This window comes from Pan paniscus, chromosome 7 (assembly GCF_029289425.2).
Source record: "Pan paniscus chromosome 7, NHGRI_mPanPan1-v2.0_pri, whole genome shotgun sequence".
Lineage (NCBI taxonomy): Eukaryota > Metazoa > Chordata > Mammalia > Primates > Hominidae > Pan > Pan paniscus.
The window spans coordinates 84,242,210-84,260,459 of NC_073256.2; the positions used below are offsets into that span (position 1 = coordinate 84,242,210).

General features: G+C 36.6%; 2 protein-coding genes across 6 annotated transcripts in view; one reads left to right on the top strand and one right to left on the bottom strand.

Annotated features, from left to right (window-relative positions):
* C7H8orf34 (chromosome 7 C8orf34 homolog) overlaps positions 1–18,250 on the top strand; it is a 485,474-nt gene that overhangs the window by 180,014 nt on the left and 287,210 nt on the right. For all 5 annotated transcript variants that reach the window (XM_034966203.4, XM_034966201.4, XM_034966200.4 and 2 more), the window contains one exon: positions 9,291–9,463. In XM_034966203.4, the coding sequence (XP_034822094.3) occupies positions 9,291–9,463 (173 nt within the window). The remainder of the gene's footprint in view (positions 1–9,290; positions 9,464–18,250) is intronic.
* Positions 12,841–15,892, bottom strand: LOC103783798 (small ribosomal subunit protein uS8-like). The gene has a single exon (XM_034966204.3). It carries the CDS (start codon positions 13,401–13,403, stop codon positions 13,011–13,013), a length of 393 nt encoding a protein of 130 aa, XP_034822095.1. The 5' UTR covers positions 13,404–15,892; the 3' UTR covers positions 12,841–13,010.

Consider the following 18,250-nt stretch of genomic DNA (forward strand, 5'->3'; position numbering starts at 1 on the left):
AAATTATTTATTTTGCCAAAATGATGAATCAGAAATTTTAAATAAGTAAAAACCTTTTATAACCTTTTATAACTAAATATAACATATTTAGTCAATATGTTCACACAGAGAACCTCTTCTGCAAGATTAATTTTCAGAATTCTTCCACCACTTGTTTGAACTTTTAGCTTTTCCTATCTAATTTAAAGCAGTCCTTTAACCCTAGGCAAAAATTTACATTTCCATACCTTCTTATAACCTTTTACCAAAAAAAAAAAAAAACCACCAACAACAAATTTTACTGTCCTTACACACCTTGCATGTAAATCTATTTCCAGTAGTCTCAATTACATGTTATAATTGTAACTCCTAGCAATTTCTCACTTCAAGGTAAAACTTGGTAAGTTGCTTTAATTGCGTGCTAAGTGCAGCCAAGGTTTGACTCCAGCATAATTAAGGGCGTGATTAGTTCCATACGTCCCCAGGCCTTACCAATTGTGAAGCCGGCACATCAAATAGTTTCAAAACCAAAAAAGCAGTTTGTAACCTCAAAACACTTAGCAAACCTTTCATTTGACCTGCATATTTTAGTTCACCTACATTACATTTTAATGATCCCTGCACTTTACCAATAACCTTTAAGACTGTTTTTATTTCTGAAAGATTAAAGTCACATGAACTGAAAGGTACCACGGCTTTTAGCTTCCCTTGAAAAAACACTTGATCCAAGCACTTGTCTTTCTTTAGGCCAAATTAATTAGGAGCTCTTATTACAGACATCATACACAGTACAGACACAGACAGGAAGAAGAAAACCTAGTTGCTGGGTGGGATCCTTGAAGAGACAGGGCTAGGGGTACCTGCAGATGTCAAACCAGAAAGGAATTTATTCTCTAAGGTAGGGTTGCTAAACAAAGCCTTGCCACCGGAGTTACAAGCCATGCCCTCAGGATGTAAAACAAGACAGAGGCTTGATTTCACAATCAAAACTTTGCAGAGAATATAAACAGTGATACTTGTGGGGCCTGGCCTAGTAAAAACGTCTTCTAAAAGGAATAAAAAATAAAAGTTAACTGCTGACGGGGTAGAGAAGGAGAAGAAGAAAACAAACAGCTTAAATATGCCTGGTGAAGAACCTCTTATTCTTAGGCAAGTGGTTCCTCCACCAGGAGAAATGCTTAATTACTGTCCAATGAAGCTGAACCCCTTGTCCAGGGAAGGGGAACGCAGTGGCAGCACATGGCTGGGAACCAGCCAGCTGGCTGTGTGGGACCTTTGGGCCATGTGATCCCAGCCCTAGCAGGGAGCAGGGAGTGGCAGGGAGCTGGGAGTGGCAGGGAGCTGCTGCTTGCCGGTGTGTCCCAGAAAAGGAAGGAAAAGGCCATGAAAAAGCCCAGGAGTGATAAGGGGTGGGGGCATGGTTTCCGCTACCCTCAGAAGTCTGAGGATGAAAAGGCTTAGAAGCAACAGGAAGAGATTTTGAGTCCCCATTTTACTCACCATTTCTCAAGCCCCATGTTGGGCATCAAAAATGTTGCAGGACTTTTCCTTAGTTCAGTTAAAGATGAGGTTCTTTGTCCCACAGCCATGAAAATTCAGGCTCGCAGACAATTTGAACGGTGAGTAAGACATGGTTTTATTGGGTGAAAAAGGAGTAAAAGGTGGAAACAGGGACTCTCACTAGGCCAGAGTCCCTGCTAGAGTGCTTCCCACCTCACAGTTCAGATCCCAGGTTCCACACAGGATGAGGAGGGGACAGGCTCCTCCCTGCTGCAAATGTTTTGAACCTCTGTTTCTCCACCCCAGTGCTCAGGCTGGTTGGGATTTCTCTGAGGATACCCTCCCACCTGGCTGTCTCAGATGCAGGAAGGTGAAGAATCAGGGCCATTAAGTCTATCATTCTACCACCCACTAATGGTATTATCATGCAAGGCAAAGGCTCCAGGCAAGCAGGGATCTGTCAACGTGTACAGGGCAGCTGCTTGCATCAGCTCCCTCTCATTTTTAGTCTGGACTTGGATTTCCCTTCTGATGGTTTCCCTTCTTTTCCCACAAGTTATTTTCTCCTAAGCTTTGCGTTCAAATGATGTCTTGTTCCATTTCAGCTAGAAGTATTAAATATTTTGAAGAGTGAGTATTTTCAGAATATCCAGCCCATAATATGAGGAGAAATAGCAGTGCAAAAATTATTAAAATTATTTATTAAGATAGCGTATAATTTGCTTTTCTAGCCTATAGGACATGGCTACCTGGCTTTTGTGACTGGGCTTTTGTAGTCCATAAAATTTTTTCTATAATGGGTCTTATTTTCATTCAACAGTGTAACAGTTACCCAAATAGTTGGAGTTGGGGTATTTGTGGATCAGGCAGAAACACAATAAGAGAAATATAAGAAAATAGAAGTCCATCAAGGAGGGGAGTGCAATTTTATAGTAGGAGATAATTTTAAGGAAGAGATTATGGGAATCAGCAAACAAAATGAACAGGGGGGAATGGAACAGATATGAGTCAGAATGAGAAAGCTGGCATTGAAACAATTGAATAGTGTATACATGTTCAATATACTAAGTGCACATGATAAAAAGTAGTTTAATTATTTTAATTAGCTAGATTATTGTAATCATTTCATGCTATATATGTACATTTAAAAAATCACATTGTACACGTTAAATATATACAATTTTTGTCAGTCATACGATTTTCAAAAAGTAGTTTAATTATTTGGGAAGCCTTTCTAAACAATGTAGGAATAGAACCTGAGTTCTGAGATCTGACCTCACTTATTTAGTTTTTTTTTTTTTTTGTCTTTTTCCTGTAATGCCTACAGCCCTCCCTTTTTTCCTTCTTTCTCCAGCTGCTCTATGTAAATTACATGCTATGAGATATAGAAGATAATTTCTCTTTTTTTTTTTTATAGAAGATAATTTCTCATCTTCACCACTTAAGTGTGGGTAGATACAAATCAGCAAGATTGGCCTGTGTTTCATAAACTTTCCAACGTTAACCATCTTAAAACAGTGTAAACCCAAATGATCTTATGTCCTTGCACTCCATTTATAATTGATATTGTGAAAAGTATATGCAAACAAAGTTGAAACTTAGTAACAAAACTCGAGAGCCACAATCATCTCATTAATATGTTCTGAGTAAAATAAAAGCAATTTTCTCCTTTTACATTATTCATATTACAGTTTTAACATATTGACTAGTAAGACACAGATGGTTCCAGGTTTTTCACTGAATGTAATATAAAGTTTTTGGGAAGAATGTATTCTGTTAAGTAAATATCATTAAAGATTAAAAATTCTTTGAATACTCTTTTCAACAGCTGATGTGATGTACTGGCCTTCAGCCAGTACACACAAATTGTACTATGTATGAATGAGTTCACACTAATTATTACAATGAATAAGAGCTAGTGGGAAAAAAGCTAACAGTCTGCTTACATTACTATCTTTAATCCCTAACTTGAATTCAATGTGTATATTGATGTGTATAGATCAATGTGTACAGATGTTTATTATCTATTCCAAACATCTAATGTGTTTGTGTAACAGAATTGTGTTCCAAAAACTTCCTTTTTTGAAATAGCAGGATCAAAATAATTTATCCAAACCTTAAGAGTTTATAAGAAATATTTCATTTAAAAAAAATGACCATCTTGTAGACATTCTTCTTATATGGCTTAAAAAGCACATTAATCAGTGTTGTCTGGGAATCATTTACATGATTTTGGTTAGACGTAGAGATACTTCGTAATTCACTGCATATGCACTGTTTTTCATTCTTGAGGATTTTAAAAATTCGTTCAACACATCTTTTCGTGTTTATTTTCATGAAATCAGAATTATGCTATTTATTATGAGGGGAGCAAAGGAGTTTAAGATATGATCTCAGCCTTCCATAAACATCCAGTTTTATTAACAAGAGGAAATAGAGTCACATAACTTGGAGTATAATCAAGTGCTGTGCTTGAGAACCAGTGGTCATAGTAGTTGAACTCTTGGAATAACCACTGAAAGCAGACTTCTTGGACAGAGAGCCTAGGACAAGGTAACTATTTCCTGGATAGGTGAGCTTCTTGCTGATAAGCCATACTGCAGAAATTTGTAAGCTTTGAGAGAATTTTTGACTGGGAATGCTATTTATTTATTTATGTTTTATTTATTTGAGATGGAGTCTCTTTGTCACCCAGGCTGGAGTGCAGTGGCATGATCTTGGCTCATTGCAACCTCCTCCTCCCAGATTCAAGTGATTCTCCTGCATCTGCCTCCCGAGTAGCTGAGATTATAGGCGAGTGCCACCACGCCCAGCTAATTTTTTTTATTTTTAGTAGAGATGGGGTTTCACAATGTTGGTCAGGCTGGTCTCGAACTCCTGACCTTGTCATCTGCCCACTTTGGCCTTCCAAAGTGCTGGGATTACAGGTGTGAGCCACCACACCCTGCCTGCTTTTCTTATTAAAGTTATGCTGACTTGCGTAAGAATGTCAAAACCTAGGGACCTCTATACTTGAAAGGGCAAAGGAACATGTATTTTTACATTACTAAAGAATAATTAGGATTTTAAAAGTTTATCTCTGAAATTTTAAATGTTTTTTTACCCATGTATTTAAAATATTTTCAAAATAATTTTTAATTCATTTACATTTTTAAATTACTTTTGCCATGGATTGCTGTGTTATGTTATATGAAGTGTTTAGAACTGCTCTCTTCACTAAAACCCTTTCATAAAGATCTATGGAAGAATGTTTACTTAGCTTAATCAAATATAAGTAATATAACCAAAACTCTGCTACTTTGATCTACTATGTGTAAAAAGGCTATATTCAAAATTTTTCAGAGATATATACATTTTTAAAAGGAGAAAGTGCTCTTTGCTTCCATTTTTCATCAACACTAGAATGGGAGGAATATAAAGAGCTTTGTGAATTTAGAAAAATATAGTAGAGCCCCATTTTTCACCTGTAAAATATTCACTTCCTAACTCCTCTGACTCTGTTTGCAGCTCTTAGTATTGCTTTGCTTGTCAACTATTTCTCACTAAATTTCTACACCAGGTGGAGTTAAACATCCTGAATATCACACCGTTTATTCTCTCTCTGTGCTCTACTTTTCAATAGCAATACATCTACCATTGCATTTGATTTCCTAGTAAGCAACCAGGGAGTTAGTTCTGATTCTCTACTGCTCTCCACTTTCTGATCATACCCAACTCTAAAACCTTTTTCACTCTTTGGCTTACAGTGCCTAAACTCATCTATTTCTGTTGTTCCAGTGGTCAATTTCTTTGTTCATTTCTTTGTTTCAAGTCCCATCTACTTTGAGCCTATAGCTAGACAAATCTCCAAGCCCAATTCTGCCCCATATGTAAATGAGATTAATAACATTGAATTAATTATTCAACCTTTTAAATATAACATCTATAAAATGAAACTTTATAGGATGAAAATCTGCACTGTCAATTCCCTGTTCTGTTTCTCTGCCCTTATTGACTACCATGTATCTATTCTTACTCAATTTGTCCATTCCACAGTGATACATCAAATATATAGAAATGACTTGAATACAGTTCACACTCTTAAATAATTTTATCTGGCTTATACACACAATTTTATGGTTTATCTGTATCCCAAACCTCAGCATCACCCAATATACCCATGAAACAACCCTACACGTGCACCTCCTGAATTCAAAATTTAAAAAAGGAAGAAGGCACAATTTATACTGAAGTTTGGTCATGTCCTTTGGTGAGACTACCACTGCTGAATCCAGTCCATGTTGAGCTTCAGCTTCCTCTTCTCTGAACTAGTATATTTAATTACAAAACACACATGTGGGGCCATTTATATATATATAAATTTATATATAATCTTATTTTGTGCTTTACATGTTTGTATCTCTTCCCTCAAAATAAACAGAATAGCAATGAAAAACCTTTAGAATATGGATCATAGACTTAATACATTTAATGTGCTTCCTCTGACCCTCCCTTTAGGGCCCTAAATAACAGACAGCCTCTAGTATATCAAGCCAGAAAAAGATGCCAACTCTCCAAACTCATAGTCCAAGGTAGATTTTATGAACATTCTGTTGTTGGCTTTTGATTTAGCCTTAAAATTTGTGGCCAGGTGCGGTGGTTCATGAATGTAATCCCAGCACTTTGGGAGGCCAAAGTGCGTGGATCACAAGGTCAAGAGATCGAGACCATCCTGGCCAACATGGTGAAAGCCCAGCTCTACTAAAACTACAAAAATTAGCTGGGCATGGTGGTGTGCACCTGTAGTCCCAGCTATTCGGGAGGTTGAGGCAGGGGAATTGCTTGAACCCGGGAGGTGGAGGTTGCAGTGAGCTGAGATGGTGCCACTACACTCCAGCCTGGCGACAGAGCAAGACTCAAAAAAAAAAAAAAAAGACAAATATGCAAAAAAAAGTGGTAGATACAGGGGAATATGTTACATAAATTGTGATTGAAAGAACAGTGGCAATCAAGGGTCTGGTTTTATTCTTTTCTTATACATTGTACGATGATAAAATGTGCTTCAAAATGAAAAATATATTGTAAAACTACGATCAAGAGTATTAAAGTAAGAATTAAAAGACACAGATCTAAGGCTTAGCTTTCCCATTTAATAGAAGTGACTGTTCGAAGTATCAGATTCTTTAGCTTCCTTTGGTCTTTATGTATGAGACCTTGACATTTAAAGTAATAGTGCTCATTGTCAACTTAATTGTAAACATAAACACAAACTTGGGCACTTACATCATGCAACTCTACTTTCTGGTCAGTCAGGAGATGCAGAACACACCTGTATTACTTTTGGAAAGTTATGAAAATTAAAATACAAATTTCGTATACATATGTGTGTATATATAATAGTTTTTTCTCAGAGACCTCATAGCTCACTAAGAATACATCCACGCACAACATTTAAGACACAGTGACACACAGCAATTCTATTTTAAAAGCCTGCAAAGCAGAGCCAGTTAAATTGTTTTTGTTATTCTCCAATAAAAGAAGTATAGAAATTGAGAGTATTTAGTGAATTTTATAGCAATCTGATATTTGTTGAATGAAAACAGATTTAAAACCCTTGGCTTATATTTTATATGACTTTGTTTTGTAAAGATTGTTGTTTATGATTATTGATTTTCATGGTATTTTATGAAAATATTAGTCCTGAGGGTTTGAAAATTAAAGCAAAACAAATTTTTTAAAAAATGGTCTTTCACCTGGGGGTGGGGGGGAAGAATTTTATGGTTTAACTATGTTATTTACTAATTCATTTGATACAATAGGCTTTACAATTCTTATCATCCCCATTTTATAGTTGGAGAAAATGAAATTCGAGGAATAAGTAACATTGTAAAGTCTCACAGATGGAAAAGTATTCTGAAGTTGTAAATATGTTTATAGATTTTTAAATTCAAAAACATGTCTTCACAGTCATCTGCTTTTAAAAGTAAATACAGATTTAAAATTGAACAGTATTGTTAATTTTAATTTCTGTTCTTCAAATAATATTAAATTGTGGCAGATGCATATGCCCTTCTGATTATTTGAAAACATTCATTTGATTGCATTATTTTACAGCTGAAATCCATTGTAGTGCTTTAATTTTCTGATGTGAGGAATATAAGTATAGAAAGAGTTCATATTACTTGCTAGGTTTTACAAACACTGGTTCTAAAATGTATCTGCTGTATTTTCATGTAGGCTGGATCAATATTAAGATATCTAGTTCCTTTCTGTCACTTGCTATTACTTGAAGAAATGCTCATCAAATACATTCTAAATCATATTTCATGTGTTGCTTTTGGTATTATATTTGTATGTTGATTATATATTATATTGTATGTACTGTAAGATTATATTGTATTATATTCTGTACTGAAATGTAGAATATGTTGTGAAGTCTGAAGACTCAGAACACCATCTGAATTTTTATTGTTTTTTTTTTTAATTTTATTTTTATTTTTAAGACGGAGTCTTGCTCTGTCGCCCAGGCTGGTGTGCAGTGGCACGATCTCGGCTCACTGCAAGCTCCACCTCCCAGGTTCACGCCATTCTCCTGCCTCGGCCTCCCGAGTAGCTGGGACTACAGGTGCCCGCCACCATGCCCGGCTAATTTTTTTTTTTAATTTTTATTTTTAGTAGAGACGGGGTTTCACCTTGTTAGCCAGGATGGTCTTGATCTCCTGACCTCGTTATCCGCACACCTCAGCCTCCCAAAGTGCTGGGCTTACAGGCGTGAGCCACCGCGCCCAGCCCACCTTCTGAATTTTTAAATAATTGTTCAAGACTATTGTAATAGTAAAATTTATCACTAAACATATTTAAGCAAGGCTTATATTTTTCAGCTGAAGAGGCATTAAAAATATATTTTTCTCATTACGTATTTACTGTAGAATATAGAAATGATGTTGCAGTGCAAAAAGAAGAAACTAAAATTACCTGTAGTTCCTTCATTCAGATAAAGGCACTATTAAATTTTGATCTTATTTTACCATTGTTTTCCTCAGCATATCAAGCAGTTCTTTGCCTGTAGCAAGTCTTAATAAATATTAGAGAGTGAAGAAATGAATGAATTAGTGAACAAGAAACGGATATACACTCATATGAATTTTTTGAACAAAAACTAGATTATACTATAAGTATTGCTTTTTAACTTGCCCTTTTTTCACATAACAAAAAATCCCTAGCAATACATGTATTCAGTATTCTACTACAGTAGTATTTTAATAGCTGTATCATATCCGAGTCCATGAAAACAGATTACTAACATTAGTTGAATTAGCATAACATATCTGCCATTGTTATTGCTGTGTTTCGAATTTCTACTGGATCCTGAAATGTCTAAAATGCTTTGCAGTTGGAGGCAATACACCCTTCGAGCCCTATCTCTTCTTGTCCCTATCCCCTGACCCCAACCCAGTTTCTACCTGGGCAATTATTTACTATTTCCCAGCAGTGACACCAAGCTCTCTCCCTATGTGGGCCGCCCTGTTTACAGCACACTCTTCCTTCTGCCTTGAATGCTCAACCCACACCTCTTTCCTGAGAGCACACTTGCAGCCTTCCAAATTCAAAGCAAAGATTTCATTCCTGGGTCCTTTATCACAGTGACCTTAGGAATTAGCATAAATCACTAGAACAAGCTATCTAGTAGAGTTGGAGGAAACTGAAGTTTTGTATCAATTCAGAAAGACAAAAAGCATTTTACAGTCAAATATCTAGGCAACTTTATTTCCCTGTTGTCCTGTTAATAAGAAAAAGCCATCTAAGACAGCATATTCTTTTCTTCTCTTCAGGAAACAGTGACATTTAATTCTTCTCTTCTGAGGCCCCGTGTGATTGGAGAATGGATTGGTAGAGAAGAAAATGATGCTGATCCCCTAGCCGCTGAAATGCTACAGCCTCCAATTCCAAGAAGCAAAAATGACCAATGGGAAAGTGAAGATAGTGGCTCTAGCCCTGCAGGAAGGTGAGATGAGCTGTCTGCTGAGATTCTATATTACTAGTCATTAAAAGGTAAAGGGAAAATAAACCCAAGTTCATGGTTTTTATGAAATCCGTTTTAGTAATTTTTTATAGAAAATTATGTTAGTCTATACATAGGATAAAAACATCAATTGCTGTCTCTTAAAATGAGAGTTTCAGACCTGCTTTGGAGTTTTGGTGTTGATTTCTTTTCTTCAAATCTAGATCACCATATCTTTGCTACTAAAACCAAATAGAGAATTAATTTCAAGATATGCTGCCAGTCAAGACCTACTATAATATTGGACAGAGAGTGACTGGCTGTTAAGAATTGGAGAGGAGGGACTTCTGATGTACCAGAAAGATATTGTTAATCATCAGGGATAATAAAATTATTAAATGTATAATAGACCATAGGAGGCAAAGTTAATATTGACCATAAAGAGAGAGAAGCCTTAGTTAGAACCATTTTAGAGTTGATAACTATGATTGAATATATTTATTAACGTATATATTCTTTGTTTAATTTTTGAAACTGCTATTATTTGTAAATGTGAAAGTCCATACTTTGATTTTACTCAGACCCCTAATGCTCAAAATGGTGGCAGGAGATTTACTTTACGTGCCCATGTGCTGATAATAGTGAATTAATGTTGAAATGTCCAGATCTTATTTATTGGAAAAACTATATTCAGAGTAATTTTTTTTTGTAATACCAGTTGCAATGAGTAAAACTCAAAACAAAAATGAAAATTTCTGCAAAGTATCTGGGGTGAAAAATACCATGGGAGGCATGGCTTAGACAAGATTGCAAAAACAAATATTCATGAATGGAAATGTGACAGGAGTTTAAGCTTTCTGTGAGTGTTACCAGCTGCCCGTCACAGAAGAGTTTTTCCTGTGCATAGCATAGCCACAGTAACTTGGCATTTTCTATGTTAAATTTAGCAGCAACCAATAACTATTCTTTCTCAAGGAGAAAATTGTATTTTCTACAATGTAATAGCTTTCAGGGGTTCTTTGCAGTGACTTATCACTTGGCTGGACGGAAGGAAATTCAGAATACTCATTAATGTGCTTCAGGCCTATAGAAAATTGATTCTATTTCCATGAGAAATAACTTTTAAATTATTTAAATAGTTGAAGTGTCCTGTGTGAGGAGAGGAAAACCATTTGTAAAGATCCATTTACCTTCTTTGTGAAATGCCAGATCAATTTCATCTGTCAATGAGGGTAATTTTTTTAATACCAGGCTTATAAAACCTACTAGACTTTTATCTTTATTCATTGGTAGATCTTTAGTTCTTAAATGTGAAATAGAGAAATGTCAACTTTCATTGTACTTTCATTTAGTCATAATGATAATCAGAACTATTTATCTCAAGTGTCAGTGAGTCTATTTTCTTCCTAGCTTCAGTGAGCTCTTATTCCCGCCTGAATACTCAATAAGGGAGAACCTTTTCTCTAATCCTAGCGGACTCCCTTATCTAGAAAACTCAGTCCATGAACCTGTCTCTTAAATGTTTGTCTTAATTTTTTTCAGCTTTATTTTGCTCTGTCTTTAAATTATAAATTGAGGTATTACACTGTGACAAGAAAGAGCTGGTGAAATTCTGCCCAGGTGCCCCCATTAGAGTAGAAAGAATACATGCATATCTGAATTAAATTTCAGGAACAGCAGTAAACCATGGGCTAGAAACTATATTTTCTCCATCTTCTAATACAAAATAGGATTTTTGATTTTATACCAGCAACTCACACAGCATTAGATTTGATGTGGATCAAGCAGAAAGGGTTGGAGAAAATTTTTTAATGGCTCCAGAGTCCGTAACTATAGTATTAGCTTTTACCCTTAAATAGAAATGAACCTGTACTATACTTTAATGACCAACTGACAAAATCATATGCTAGACTCCTGAAAGAGAAAACTTAATTTTCAAGCATGACTCCATCCATTTTTCACCTCACCCTCTCCACTGGGGCTGGCACATTTTTGTTGTCATTTGACATCTGTTACATGAGTGACAAAGGCACAGGCTGACGCTAGGCATCTGCTAAATAAAGCTTATTGACGAGAAGAACCATTTATAGTCTTACCTTTATTTCTTGCAGCCTTTCCTATCTCAATTTTTCTCTATTGTGCATTAAGTCTTACTCAAATGGCTACTACAACACTCCATCTTTGTTACATAGCCAGCTTTCCTTTTCATGCAGAATAATAGATACATGATAGGCTAGAGTTTCACCATTAGATTAGAGGGAATTAAATAAATGACATAATAAACCTTGAGAGTCTTATGCGTAGAAGCTTACCCCCTTTTTTAATGATGTACTGTATGTGATCTTCTTTCCGTAGGTTCCCCAAATATGACATTGTATGAAGAGGTTAACAAGTATGTTACAAATAGCTTGATACAAATGACACCTGAAGCATTAAGTGCTGGTTAGAAAAGAAACTGTGAGGGTGATAAATGGAAACTAGCAGACTAAGACAAGAGATACTAACATGGAGTCCTGCCACATCCTTCTTAGATTCTCAAAGCAGTTCAGAATTAAGAGTGCTTAAGAAAGAAATTAAAGCGTTTGAGTAAGAAAAGTGGGAGGAATTCACCGAACAGAGAGGTGAATGTGTTGGGAAATGATTGAAGTCTTTCTGTGAGTGTCAAATCCTACCAATTGGTATCAATTGCTATGACTTGCCTAGCTATTTAGTGGGAAAACATATACATTCATTGCACATTTAGAGTTATTAAAAATAATCCCACATTTATAATATAAATGTAAACAAAAATTGAATTTAATAAGCCTATATAATCTTATTTTAAGCCATTTTAATTAAACTTTGCAATAGCTGAGTAATGGATTTTCTAAAATTACTTATTAAATTGTAATGTGAATTTGTAAATACGCTCATTAAGCCTTGAAGCCTAATGAAGTTCCTCTAAAGCTGAATCACCTTATTAAAACAAAAATAATATCCATAAATACTGTAGATCTGGTGAATTGGCTTTATTTCTTAAGTGAACACTGTTGTTAGATTGAAAATAGGTCACAAAATAAAGAGAAAATTTTATAATTTAGAAATGTGTATGAAATATTAAAATAAAAGCTAAATTCACTTCCCATTAGGAAGTTTTCTTTCCATTAAAGCTCATAATTGCTTCTAACATACCTGTGAATAAAACCTGGAAATGGTCCCCTTCCTCTTAGAATTTTTTCTATTGGCAGAAAGAGACAAGCAGTAAACAAGTGAATATACAAATATATGCCATAAAATCAAGTAGTGATAAGTATGATGGAAAATAAATCAAATTTAGTAATTTAGAAATAATCTAACATGGAAATTTTAAGCATAAATAATTGTAATTGGTTAATATGTAATCTGCCCAAGAAATCAAAGAACAGAAGCCTTGAAATATCTAAAACACACAAAAATTATACCTCATAACTTATAAATTTCTTAATTTCTTTTTTAGTACAAGTTCAATCCAAAACAAATTTCTTTTTGGTTTCCCTCTGAGGCATTTTATTTGTAAGTATGTATTACATCCCTAGAAAAAGAATCCCAGGATTTTCCCTCCTGTGTGTCTTCGTCTTACTTCTTTGTGGTCCATGATGCCAGCTGAGGTTGTCAGTACAATGAAACCGAACTGGTCAGATGGGAGCAGATTATGCTGCCATTTTTCTAGATCTTTGAGTTGCACATGAAACCTGGGGCTGATCACTCCATATTTGTTTAGCCTGCCTGTGAGGTTCACAACAATCTTCCCAGCTCTGTGATCATCAATGATTTCAGATTCACCAGTGTAGCCATGCTTCATCATCACAGTGAGAAACAGGATGATAACTCTGGAGCATGGCTTGATAAGAACCTGGTGTTTATCTCTCTTTTTAGCATTGTGGATGCTCCTGAGAATATCAACCAAGACATTCATGTGCACCATTGTGGCAGCATGGAAAGATGGCAGCTGAAAGAGACAAATTTCTTTCTTTCTTTTTTTTTTGAGACAGAGTCTCACTCTGTCACCCAGGCTGGAGTGCAGTGGTGTTATCTTGGCTCACTGCAGACTCTCCCTCCCAGTTCAAGTGAGCCTCCCACCTTAGCCTCCTGAGAAGCTGGGACTACAGGTGTGCCCCACCATGCCCAGCTAATTTCTTTTAAATTTTTTGTAGAGATGGGGTTTCACTATGTTGCCCAGGCAGGTCTTGTATTCCTGGATTCAAGCAATCCACCCATCTTGGCCCCAAAGTGCTGGGATTACAGGTATGAGCCACCATGCCTGTTTAAGATACATTTCTTTTTAAAGCCAAAAGAGCATACATTTAATTTCAGATCATTGATGAAATCATTTGGACAGGTTGAAAGTTTTCTTTTTATTTATTTAGTATTCATTTGCTTATGTTAATACCAGGTAATGTGCTAGATACTAGATAAGACTGACATGACAAAAAATCCTAGAATCAAAGAATTGCTTAAAAGTGGAGGAGAATGATTTTTAAAAAGTTTTATTTCTGCTCAGTTCACACAGTACTAGGTATATGACAAGCACTTAAGTGTCTGCTAAACTGATTCTAAAACATCATATTTATATATTCTTAAAAATAGCTCTTAATGCATAAAAATCTATATGCAACAATTGAGTGTGAAACTTTTCATGACCTCTTCAACTTCCAAGGCCTTAGTGCAAAGGGCACCCTTTAATTAATGACTGGAGTCAAAAAAAAAAAAAAAAAAAAAAGGACACAGGTTCAGCCTACAAGACTGTGAGGGTGAACTCAACAAGCTTAGGAGATAGTCCAAGAAATCATCCAATTTTTCACCAAAAAGAACGCATGGAATCAGATCAAACTAAATGTTTACCAACCTATGCTCAGAAAGAAAGCGTGGAACTAAACGGAGCAAGCTCAGGCCCACGAGTGAGACAGGAGTCAGGAGGAGGAGGGCCAGTGGTCAGAATGAAGGCTCAGGAGGCTCCACCTGCTCAGGCAGGCCCACAGGGGAGGTTCTGTGGGGTGACCTCTTTAAACTGTTCCTTTCCATTTGATCCTGGTTTAGAAATCACTCTTTTAAACCAAAGCAAAATGGATTCCTTGAGTATATGAACACCAAATTGAAATATTAACTGCTAGTCTTTCTCATCAGGCCTCTTTTTGTACACTTTCTCTTGATGTGGGATATTATGGCTCAAGAGGAGGCGTTCACATATCCAGGATGCCCCCCTTGTGTTCTTTGAACACATAATGATATTAATTACCACTTAGAGGCTGCTCTATGTGCTTTGCATATTTTAACCCATTTCATCCTTATGAAAACACTATTATTCAGAAATGAGAGGACCGGCGCACTGGCTCATGCCTGTAAGCGCTTTGGGAGGCCAAGGCAGGCGGATCACGAGGTCAGGAGGTCGAAACCATCCTGGCTAACACGGTGAAACCCCGTCTCTACTAAAAATACAAAAAATTAGCCGGGTGTGGTGGTGGGCGCCTGTAGTCCCAGCTACTCAGGAGGCTGAGGCAGGAGAATGGCGTGAACCCGGGAGGTGGAGCTTGCAGTGAGCTGAGATTGTGCCACTGCACTCCAGGCTGGGTGACAGAGCAAGAGTCCGTCTCAAAAAAATAAAAAATAAAAAATAAATGAGGAAACTAAGTCCCAGAGTGGCTACATCCCCATCCCAAGATTGATAGCCGTTAGGTCACTGAGCTAGGCTGCCTTGCTTCAAATTCTGTGCATTTAAATCCTTTGCTCTACAGTCTCTCTTCAGAAAGCTGTTCTAAGAATCCTGTTATTAAGCTTTAGGTTCAAATCTGGGAAAGAGGGGCCTCAGAACCCTAAGTGCTCTTAGAAAAACCCCTCTTGTTCTGATCTCACTCAACACCATCTGTATGAACACTCCTGCATCCCTGCAGCAGGCAGCTATTTTTTCTTAATGGTTGTAGGATCCACAGGCTGTGGGGCTGGAGAAGAGGGTGGTGTCATCCTTTATCATCTGCTGCTTCCAGATCTTGCTGTCTCCTCCCTGAAACAATCCCCAGTTCTGCATCTTGTTCTGAATTTCCCAGTGTGTTAATTTCCCACACCATCTTCTAGCAGTAATTTGCTAACTGCCAGCCATTCCCCTTTCTCTGAACATTCAAATGTCCGGCTCCTGTAACTCTCCCCAGTAGCTTTGCTGCATTGGTTAAGTCAGCGTCAACATCATCGGTGATCCTTCCCCAAACCTGGCCTCTCACTTTCTTTACCTACTCTTCGCCATGTATCTTGAATTCCACCCTACCTCCCTATCACTCCCTCTGTCATATCCTAGACCTTCTCATTCTCATTATCTGCAAATCCATGATGTCAATTTCAGGCATCTCACTTTCTGACTACCACCTGTCGTCTTTCTAGTTTATTGCCTCTGACACTCAGCTTTAACTGGGACCCCAAAAACACTGAGACTGCCAAAGTTTTCTTGTTTCTCACCCACCTTGTTCTTAATTTTTCTCCTTAGTCAGGTTTATCTCTGCCCCATCATGGTAATTTGTCCCTTGGATATGCCCTCAAGTCTTCTGCTCCTCTTTTCCTGTTTTACTCTCCTGGAAAAACTCTACCATGTTTACATCTAATTGTTTCCCTATTCTGTGGCTGAACCAACCTAGGCTAGAGAAGGACACATGGCCGCACTGGCCAGTGTCACTGAATTCACGACCACCAAACTCCAGGGGCACACTGGTGCTACCCGGCGATGCAGCTGCACCTGCCTCTGCCATTCACATATTCACTCTCCTCAATGATGACTTCACATTTTTCCTGCTCTCCCCCAATCTCCAACACTTTTCCCCATCATCCTTATTCTTAACTAATGACTCTGTTTCCCGTTTCAAAGAGAAAATAGCTGCAGTCATAAAGAAAACCTCCATAAGTTTCCTCCAGCAGACTCTCTGTGCACCTGGCTTATCTGTGCTCAGGTTTTCTGCTCTTCCCTATGGCTATGGGTGAGTCACTCATGCTCGGCCTAGGGCAAGCTCCTCCACTCAGCGCTAGGTCCTTACTCTAAATCACCCATGTAAGCTCATCACTTCTCTTCATTCCCTGCACCATTCCTTTCTCCTAGCTCATTCCCCTCAGCATGAAAGTATGATGGAACTTCTCTCTAAAAAGTGAAGCCTCCCTGGCCCCAGCAATTAATTGTTCTCTGTCTTTCATTCAATTTACAAAGAAGCTCCTCAAAGTAGTTTACTTGTGTGCACTGACCCCTCATTTTGCAGTCTTTTCCAAATAGAATGTTATTCCCACCACCTATTGAAAGCAACCTTGTCAATGTCACAGGACGACCTCTTGTCCAAGTTACCCAGTGTCAGTCAAATGACCTCTGCCTTCTGAAATTCCAACCTCAAGTCTCAGCCCCCATCTTACTTGACCAAACAGCAGTGTTTGAGATTTCATCTCTCAGTTATTTATTCAAATATTTTCCTCGCAATCCTTATCTGTAATTGTGAAATTCAAAATTCTCTGACAACGAAAGTTGTTTTCATAATTCATTATAGCGAAATCTGATCTGAACCCTGCAGATTCCTTATTTATCCCACTCAGTGGGAATGCTGATACATAATGTTGTAGAAATACTGAAGTATTTGATAACAGGGTGAGGCCACAGACCCTCTGGAATGTATTATATAATATAGAGTTTATGCAACAGAACACATCCAGCCCCAAGGATTCTGGAAAAACAGTTATGGACCTGGAATAAAATTCTAAGTTTATAATTGGTTAGATACACTCTTTTTCTGTAAGTAGGCATGTTTTGATGATATGTTTGCCTTTTAGAAATAATTATGTTTTATAAACTGACATTTGATTTATGCTTATTCATATAACATTTCAAGATACAGTATATATTAATTTTGCATAAAATATTTAATATCTAACCATCCTATATATATATTTCAGTACGTAGTAAGCACAAGCAGTAGTCAGAATGTACATATAACATCTGCTTCAAACAGTTATACTTTGTGAATTATTATTTAACTCCTAAGGGGGAAAATTGCCTTAAAGCCGTAACTGTCTTTTTACATGAAAACATAAAATATATTTGGTAAGCATAGAATATTATAAAGTATAATATTCTATTACATTTTATTAAATTTACAATATAAAATTTAAAGTTATGAAGGAAAATTTAATTGATTTATTAAACAGACCTAAGTAGAGCTATTTGCCAGGCACTGTTCTACATTTATTAACCCTTTTTAATAGTCCAACCACTGGATTATTAAATATATTGGAAGTACTACAGTAAGCTGCATTATGGATAACAAAACTGAGGAAAAGAAAGAAGTAACTTGCCCCAAATTATTCATCTTGTAAATAAACTATGTTCAATTGTCATTCAAAGCAGTATCTATATCCCTTCTAGTAGTCAAAATCAAAAGCGAATGGGGCTAAAATAATACATGAATATTGTTATTTTAAATGAATTTAATTTAGATAAAATAATTTAGGTGTTAATTCAGCTTAACATGTTAGATCTATCAGCTAAGAAATCCAAATTAAAATTTTGTTTTGATTGGTTTTGTTTACTTCTCAATGAATAAAGTTGGTCAAGGAAGACTTTAACATTGTTACATTGTTTCTCAGTTTAGAAGACACATAATGCAATGATGCAGAGGACAGATGCCATGGCAAGAGACTGAAGCTAAATAAACTTCTTCCTTCCATTTTCAAGTGAATATTTATGTTTTATTTCCACTGTTAAAGAGTAAACATGATTTTCTTTAAGTATTTGGAATGATATCGAGGGTTAGTCAA

Excerpts from the sequence above, each read along its gene's own strand:
- LOC103783798 (XM_034966204.3), bottom strand. The coding sequence starts at position 13,403 with ATGGTGCACATGAATGTCTTGGTTGATATTCTCAGGAGCATCCACAAT.